The sequence below is a fragment of the Cucurbita maxima genome, unplaced genomic scaffold (genome assembly GCF_002738345.1).
Source record: "Cucurbita maxima cultivar Rimu unplaced genomic scaffold, Cmax_1.0 Cma_Scf00001, whole genome shotgun sequence".
Taxonomy (NCBI): Eukaryota; Viridiplantae; Streptophyta; class Magnoliopsida; order Cucurbitales; family Cucurbitaceae; genus Cucurbita; species Cucurbita maxima.
The window spans coordinates 6,954,446-6,963,391 of record NW_019272017.1 but is presented as its reverse complement, the minus strand read 5'-3'; the positions used below and the strand labels follow the sequence as shown (position 1 = coordinate 6,963,391).

The following is an 8,946-nucleotide window of genomic DNA, read 5'->3' as shown; positions in this document are numbered from 1 at the left end:
AAAAAAAAAAAAAAAAAAAAAAAAAAAACCTCAAACAAACAAAGGGTTCATATTTTAATAAATACAATTATCTGAATATACTTTTCTTAAATTTTTAAAAATCCTATTGGAGAGGTAAATTAAAAAACAAATAAAGTATTGAAAAAGTCATACATAATAATTATTACTATTAATAGTTTCTTTTGTTCTAAAAATAATTGTTTTTTTTAATAAAATGTTTATTAATCACAGTGGATAGATGCAATTCCGGTCCATTGGGCCTTAACAAACTGCCGGCCCAATATATTTTTAGCTTATAATCGAAAAATAATAATAATAAATTAATTTTAGGGACATATATTTAACTCTTCCTTTTCCTTTTTAATTATATTTTTGGTGATTTTTAATTTTATGTCTAATTTCTTTTTTTACTTATTTGATATTTTTTTAAAATTTAAAAATCAACTCAAATTATCCATTAAGGTTTCGGTCGTCGGCTCTCTTGTCATCAAGTCACCGACTTCTTTTACCATCCAATATTAGGCGGACGTTAGCCACCATACATAGGTCTCAGACTTGTGAAAGTTCGAGAATTATTTAGATTTTTTATTTTGATTATTATTAATTTTTATTTTGTTTTGTTATGTGATTATAGTGGATTACAAAAGATAAGATGCAGATGTAGATAAATATTACACTTCAAGATAAGCTAACGAGATAAAGAGTGGTCAACCATGGACCCAAAGTTTGTGGGGGTGGAATCTCTAGGTCAAACTAAAAAAAAAAAAGTCAAATCAGATCAGATCGGGAGTGAAATCTAGCAAATAATCCAGCCACGACTAAGTTGTACACTAGAACTGGACACAGGCGATCGCGGCTCCTCAACAATCTACCACAGCCACAGAAGACGATTACAGTGATGAACACATTGTACTATGCTTCAGACTCCGTTTCAACTTTCAACCGCCATTCTTCGTTTCAATTCATTTCCAAAGACCTCTCAGAATTCCCGATTGAAATTCCTGCTTACGAGATTTTAGCTACCGGCTCATCTTACTCCGTCGTCAATGGCGGCAATGGCGATGGCGGCATCTTCATCGTTTTGCCGACCTCTGCCTGAATTAGACTCGGGGCGGGCCAGAAATCCGGCGTTGCTGAATAGGAGGAGGCCACGAGTTGTGGCGAATTGGGGGCATTTCGGGGATGTGGTTCGCAAGGATGTGGAGTTTATAAAGGTTGGATTGAACAGAGGGATTCGGTGGGCGAATGATGCTTTTCGAATTCCGCAGGTTTCGAAGACCGTCGACGATCTTTTATGGCTTCGCAACATTGAGGATCCTCAAGCTGTTAATCTTCCGACTCCTTCTCCGCCGCAACCTTCATATCCAGGTTTAGCTTTCTGTGCCCTGTTCTTCAGGTTGATGATGTTTTCAATTTTACCTAGATAAAGCATTTGGTTATTATCTCTAGGGATATGAAATGATGCTTAGCTCATTTGGCAACCAGCTGATTGATCGATTAACGTATAATTGAGGAATTTTCATTTGCCTGACCTCATCGGTAATGGCATTCTCAATTGAAAAACGTAGCTATGCAAGATTTTGTGGACGGAGCCTATGATAAATTTGCACCGGTGGGTTCAATTAGTAAACATGAAAACAAGATACAAAGAAACATTCATAACAAAGCACAAGTCTAATGCTATATGCGTTTGATTAAGACTCACAACAGAGATGGAATTTTAAAATGGAGAAATGTTTTGAGCGTTTGGTACTATAAGCAAGTATGAAAAATTCAAAATTAAACAACAAAGGTTCAATTATTTGTTCACTTTGAAAATGCAACTAACAAAATAGCAGCGCTTGGAGCTAGGTGGGCTTTGGTTAAGTGGTGTGAACTACACTAGAATTGGGTAAGATGTAACGGCCCAGGTCCACCGCGAGCAGTTTGTTCTCTTTGGACTTTCTCTTAAAGTTTTTAAAACGTGTCTGCTAGGGAGAGGTTTCCACACCCTCATAAAACGTCCTTGCTGGCACTCGTTCCCCTCTCCAATTGATGTGGGATCTTACAATCCATCCCCCGTTGGGACCCAACGTCCTGGTTGGCACACCGCCCGGTGTCAACCCCTTCGAGGTTCAACATCCTTGCTGGCACACCACCCAGTGTTTGGCTCTGATACCATTTGTAACGGCTCAAACCCACCGCTAATAAATATTGTCTTCTTTGGGTTTTCCCTTTTGAGCTTTCTTTCAAAGTTTTTAAAACGCGTCTACTAGGGAGAGGTTTCCACACTTTTATAAAAGAATACTTTGTTCCCCTCTCCAACCGATGTGGAATCTTACATAAGATAAGGGGAGAGCATGCATTAGCAGTCTATAACGTTGTAATTTTACTTGAGAATTGGTCCATATTTTGTTGAATGAAAGTAAGTAATTAAACTAAAGAGGCAAAAAAACAATAAATAATCTTCATTTAAGTAAACTATTAATATTAACTTATCGGGTACTTAATAAAAACCAAGCTCCACACCTCAGGATAAATAACTTGGGCTTCTCAAACTTAACTTAACAATCCTAGGAGAGTCGATCATTTCATTCCTACATGCTAGCATGCTTACCATTCATATCCCATTTTTATTGTAAATAATGTTCGTTGTTACTTATATATGAACGTATCATTCTGTATGCAGAACTCTCTGGTGTAGATTTGTTCATGGCTGATCTTAAAGCCTTAGAAGCATATGCCGTTTATTATTATTCTCTATCTAAGATTTGGACAAAACCACTTCCTGAGGTCTATGATCCACAAAGTGTTGCTGAATATTTTGGTTGCAGGCCTCATGTCGTGGGCCTTCGACTGCTAGAGGTATTTTTTTAATCTCACGTATATCATGTCTGTGTTGGTTTATTCGCTTTATTTGTTTCTGTGTGAATTACATTTAGTTGTTCGGGAATTGAGGATGAAATGTGTTAAGAGGGATCTTGAACTAAGAAATAGATTCTAGAAGCTAAACTAAAAAAAATATCCTAAGCAATTTCAATAATCGGGTTCATTGAGATTCTTTAAAAAAACTAAAATCTGTTTCCTTAGACAATAATGAGCTTGGTTTTAGTTCAATCCTGAATTAGCCATTATACCTGAAATTGGATGAACTAGATATTTATTGCATTTGCCATGTTTTCTATTGGAAGGTATTTTCCTCCTTTGCTACTGCAGCAATAAGGATTCGAATGTCTAGAGTTCAAAAGTTTCTGGGGCCACGCTTAGATGGAGAAAACGATGAATCAAAATCCAAATTTGGGTCAGTGCTCAAGGAAACCCTCTTAAACTTGGGCCCTACTTTCATCAAAGGTCTGTAACCCCAAGTCAGTATTCTTCTAAGTTCCATTTTTCACATGAAGTGTGGCATTTGTTCCTGCAAACCATGTTAACGTTTTATCCAGACCAAAATTAATTGGTATGCTAACGTTTCCACTCTAATGCAGTTGGTCAGTCCCTTTCTACACGACCAGATATCATTGGTAGTGAAATTTCAAAGGTTAGACAACATATTCTTTCTTATATCTTATCAAATTACTTTTATCGAATATCACAGAATCTAGATTTGTTTTTTCATCCTTTCAGTATTTTCTGAATGACATTTATTGGAATTTTGATATTCATTAGTGCTTTCATGTATGATCTTCTGTTGACTTATTCTATTGTTGTTCATTCAAAGTAAACTGTAATGACTAGTTTGTTATTTGTTTCTTTGTCTTGTATTTTATATTCTAATTGCAGGCTTTGTCTGAGCTACATGATCAAATTCCTCCTTTTCCCAGGACCATTGCTATGAAAATTATTCAGGAAGAATTAGGTTCTCCAATAGAATCATTTTTCAGCGACATCTCTGAAGAACCTGTGGCTGCAGCATCTTTTGGTCAGGTGTCTTTGTATTGGCAAACAAATTCCACTTGTAAATGCTTGTTCACATTTCAATATGGGGGTTGCTTAAACATTGAGCGTTTTAAACATATAGGTCTATCGTGGAAGAACACTTGATGGCATTAGTGTGGCCGTGAAGGTTCAACGCCCTAATATGCTTCATGTCGTCGTGCGTGATGTCTATATTCTTCGACTTGGGGTATGTATTGTCCTTCAATGATGTATAATTGTCTTCATGTACATTTATATAACTTGCTTTAATATAAATGATTCTTTCAGCTTGGATTCTTGCAAAAGATAGCAAAGAGAAAAAGTGACCTTCGACTGTATGCTGATGAACTCGGGAAAGGTTTGCTTGGGGAATTGGATTATAATTTAGAGGCCACCAATGCAACAGAGTTTTGGGTAGGCACTTCCTTCCCTGTTGTTCATCTCTCAGATATGCTAATAACATTATATCAAACGGTTTTTACTGCTTGTGCAGGAAACTCATTCCCATTTTTCATTTATACACGTGCCCAAAGTTTTCAGACATTTAAGCCGAAGGAGAGTCTTGACTATGGAATGGATTTCTGGTGATAGTCCAACTGATTTACTCACTATATCTACTGAGAAAACAAGCTCAGCGTATTCAGAGAGGCAAAAAGTTGACGCCAAAAGGCATCTTCTGGATCTGGTGTGTTGAATTTGCATCGCACAAACTATTTTGTGTTACTGGTTTAAAATTAATTAATAGGTTATTATACATTGTTTCTTCTAGGTTAACAAAGGAGTTGAGGCAACATTAGTTCAGCTTCTTGATACTGGATTACTTCATGCCGATCCACACCCCGGAAACTTGCGTTACATACCTTCAGGACAAATAGGGTAATTTTCATGCCTAACAACGTAAGTACAGAATGTTTTGTATTGAAGATTCATTAATGTTTTATCCTGACAGGTTTCTAGACTTCGGTTTACTTTGTCGGATGGAGGAGAAGCATCAATTAGCAATGCTTGCGTCGATTGTTCACATTGTAAATGGGGATTGGGCTAACCTTGTTCAAGCCCTTGCTGAAATGGATGTCGTGAGGCCAGGGACTAATTTACGACGTGTTACCTTGGTATCATATTTGCATCTCCACTCATTATGATTACTGCAGTTTGGTTAAGATAAAACCAATTTCTTTTCCCGGATAAGAATCTCAGCCCTCTGCGTGTAATTTGACCAGTGACTGATCATGTTTCAGGATTTGGAATATGCCTTGGGAGAATTAGAATTTAAAGATGGAATTCCTGATGTAAAGTTCAGTAAGGTAAGATTGAGTGAGTACTTGCTAGTTATTCTTTGGAACGTATCATGAGTTCTTGATAGCAATATTGCGTGTTAGTGTGTTATGGTTTTAGCTTGATGTTGAATTCTTGGAGGAAATGAGTAGAATTAACCAAATGAAATTTGAAACCAGAAGTTCAAGTATAGCTTTTTATTCAATGCCAATGGTTATTTTGATTATATCCTTGGTCATTAGCTTTCGTGTAACATGCTATGATCTCAACGCCCTTACGAGGTAGTGATGAGTTTCACGGGCCTAGGTAGGTGGCCACTATGGCTTAAACCCATTCCCTCTTAGTTCTTATGTAGTTGGGTCAGGCGAATGTCCTGTGAGATTAGTCAAGGTGCACACAAGCTAGTTCGAATATTCACGAGTATAAAAAATTAATAATTAGGGATTGCAAACTTGGATTGTAATTGCACCACTATTGAAGGAAAAACTATTGCTTGTAAGTTTTAGAGGTCATCAAATGAGTGGTACTGATCTCTCAGCGCTCGGCTAATGCATGTGCTTGATTTCATTCTTGAATCTAATGATCATAGGTTGGCCTGATGATCTATAAGGGTCATGAGATAAATAGAGGGCTTAAACGAATTGAGTTCGTATCATGGTGGCCAACTACCTTAAGATTTAATATCCTATGAGTTTTCTTGGCAATCAAATGAGGGGTCATGTAGTTGTTCCATGAGATTAGACGAGGTGTGCACAAACTGACCCAAACATGTACGGATATCAACAAAATAAAAAAAAAAACTAACTTTCTTCTGCAAGTGAACTAGTGTAAATTCTGAATAAGCATATATTGTTTTACTCTTATTCATCTTATAACTGCAATGTCTTGTAGTATCGTGTTATTTCTCCCAGATATAAGGTCATCATTGTTAAACATGCACTTTATTTTGTGCGTTCGAGCTTAGCAAACGTTGTTTCAGCTTCATATTTATTTCTGGCTGAACGCTGGTGACTACTTCCATTTAGGTTCTTGGCAAAATCTGGTCTATAGCCCTCAAGTATCAGTTCCGCATGCCTCCATACTATACACTAATGCTACGGTCTCTTGCCTCCTTGGAAGGTTAGCTATTACATACCATTTCTTGAATCGATTTTGCTTTTAGATAAAAGTATTTCTGGTAATGTTTATGCATAATTTCTCAAGGCTATAACAAGAAGGGTTCATTTCACCCTTAATGAATGGAACTTAAATATTATAATATAGCGTGCCTGGAGGTTAAAAAATACTGATACTATACGATGAGTCTCTCGCTCACATATCGTGAAGAAAAAAAGTTTTCATGTTCATACACTTTACGATTTATTGATAACATTTGAAGGTCCTCATTTCCATCTTTCCCATAATTTATATGATGACCATCGGACTTCTTCATTTTAATGTTCAAATTTCATTATTCTTTTCATATCCTCAGGTCTGGCACTAGCGGCAGATAAAGATTTCAAGACATTTGAAGCTGCATTTCCTTATGTAGTTCAGAAACTTCTTACTGAAAATTCCATTCCTACCCGGAAGATATTACATTCGGTATTCCACGCTCTAAGAACTTCAATAATAACTCAGGCTTATGACTTTTAACTCCGTTGATATTTTTTGATGATAGTGATATTTTATAAGTTATAATAGTGATTGGATTGCATTAGCCGTAGAGTTGGAATATCTAATATACTTCGTTATTCATACTGTTTTAATTCTTGTATTATCTTTTTCGTACGAGTATTCCAATTTTTCTCACTGTTGCATCATTTATATTTGCTTCCCACTATTCACTGTGCAATTCGTCAATTCAGCATAGGCTATTGAAGTTGTAGTTGTTCTTTGTAGAAAATCTCAGAAGATGGCGCAGTCTTTCAACTTTCACCAATTCATTTTACCTTGTAGGTGGTCCTAAACAAAAAGAAAGAATTTCAATGGAAAAGAATTGCTCTTTTTCTCCGAGTAGGTGCAATGAGGTATGATATTTTCTGTTTCATTGCGCCGTTTTTTGAATTCATAATGCTCTTCTACGCTCTCTAATGAGTCGGTCATCTAATGGGGAAGTGTTATATTTTTCCAATGTATACATAGCTACTTGTTTATACTGTGGATTAAGGAGTCGAGCCAATAAATGGTGTTTGGGTTGACAAAACCTGTCCGTTTTTTAGTTCAACAATTGCAGGGTGGAAGATTTGAACTATGGTGCTTTGATTGGTAATTAGTAATTCACCGAGCTATAGAATTGACAGCCTATCTAAGATCATTGGAATAAGCCATGACAGTCTAGAGATGTAGGAAACTTGGTGGAGATAGGGAAGTGTTTTACATCCAAAGACAGAAACTTGCTTTAAGAATACAGTCATTTTGATGAACTTCATCATTTGAACTTACTAAGGACTTATTTATGAATCCAAAAGCCTTTTTATGTATTGAATTTCAGGAAAGGTTTGCAACGAATGGCAGCTCCACATAATGAGGCAGCCATTGAGTATTCAACCATTAAAGCTAATAGTGACCTTGATGTTGTAAATTTAATTACAAGGCTATTGGTATCCAAAGAAGGTGCAGTGCTTAGAAGACTTGTAATGACCGCAGTAAGTGTAACTATCAATCTTTTCTTCCTATCTTGGTTAAATAATCATGTTCTTGACCAACCGTCTGATAATGTGAATCTTGGTGAAACAGAATGGAGCTTCACTGATCCAAGCAATGGTTTCTAAAGAGGCAAAGTTCTTCCGTCAACAACTCTGCACAATTGTGGCTGATATAATACACCAATGGGCACTTAGAACACTAGGACAGGGCAACCGAGCTACCGAGCTTGGTACGACGGTTAAAACAGGAATTCCATCCGACAGGAGAGGAGGGCGGAGTAGTTCACAGTTAACAGGCCAAATTGATTACAGTTCCTTCTTGAATGACCGGCGGATCAAATTGCTTTTCTCTAAAGTGCTCAAATCAGCTGGCAAAAAACCAATTTTAATGCTCAAGTTCTTCTGGACGTCCATCATAATTTTGGCAACAGCTTCTGCAATGGCTTGTCACCGGACTGTTGTGTCCTTGTCTGAACTCTATTTGGGTCCCATATCACTTGCTCCCAAGCGATACGCAGTACCTGCATGATGTCATTTGCACCAAGCTACTTGCACTTGCAAACCAGGAAAAAGATTGCATCATATTTTCGGGATATAAAGGATGACTTTTCGTGCACTAGGCGCTGTATGTATTAGAGACTTCGACGCATCAAATAGAGAGCATATAACATGTATAGTATTCGCGGTTATCGTTAGAAGCTTTGGCATTTGATCGATGGATTATGTTCTTGAGTGTTTATAAAAATGTGGATTTTGTTCTCAAATGTCAATAATTAACAAAAACACTAGAAAGTAACATCAAATTGTACATTCCTCAATTATTGTCATCATTTTCTTTCCTTGTTCGTTCTTTACATCCTCCGTACGCAGCCAACAAACGAAAATAATGATCGAATAGAAGTTCCATCACTAATATAATTAGATACATGTTTTTCGGGATCAACACTTCCATCTAAGTTATTGTCCTAACTTAAAGCCAAATCAAATTACCATTGTTTTTTTTTTTTTTCGTTCTTTTTTCCTTCATGCTCTATGCAAATCGACTAGAATTGTAGATAACAAAAATGAGAAAAACATTAGAAAGTAGATAAAATAATTAGGAAAGAGAAACGAATGAAATAAAATACGAGAAATGAGAAACGAGAAAATG

At 36.6% G+C, this 8,946-nt stretch overlaps 1 protein-coding gene across 1 annotated transcript; it reads left to right on the top strand.

The window, feature by feature from the left end:
• The first annotated feature begins 901 nt into the window (after nucleotides 1-901).
• Nucleotides 902-8,604, top strand: LOC111484434 (uncharacterized protein slr1919). Its single transcript, XM_023131019.1, has 16 exons — nucleotides 902-1,368; nucleotides 2,669-2,844; nucleotides 3,171-3,330; nucleotides 3,465-3,517; nucleotides 3,760-3,903; nucleotides 3,998-4,102; nucleotides 4,183-4,308; nucleotides 4,388-4,579; nucleotides 4,664-4,770; nucleotides 4,844-5,006; nucleotides 5,133-5,198; nucleotides 6,195-6,288; nucleotides 6,641-6,753; nucleotides 7,108-7,178; nucleotides 7,643-7,796; nucleotides 7,888-8,604. The coding sequence occupies exons 1-16, from the start codon at nucleotides 1,047-1,049 to the stop codon at nucleotides 8,323-8,325; spliced, it is 2,484 nt and encodes an 827-aa protein (XP_022986787.1). The 5' UTR covers nucleotides 902-1,046; the 3' UTR covers nucleotides 8,326-8,604.
• Nucleotides 8,605-8,946: the final 342 nt, after the last annotated feature.

Excerpts from the sequence above, each read along its gene's own strand:
- LOC111484434 (XM_023131019.1), top strand. The coding sequence starts at position 1,047 with ATGGCGGCAATGGCGATGGCGGCATCTTCATCGTTTTGCCGACCTCTG. Across the intron at positions 1,369-2,668 it reads GCCGCAACCTTCATATCCAG|AACTCTCTGGTGTAGATTTG; the intron begins GTTTAGCTTTCT and ends TTCTGTATGCAG. Across the intron at positions 5,199-6,194 it reads CTGATGTAAAGTTCAGTAAG|GTTCTTGGCAAAATCTGGTC; the intron begins GTAAGATTGAGT and ends ACTTCCATTTAG.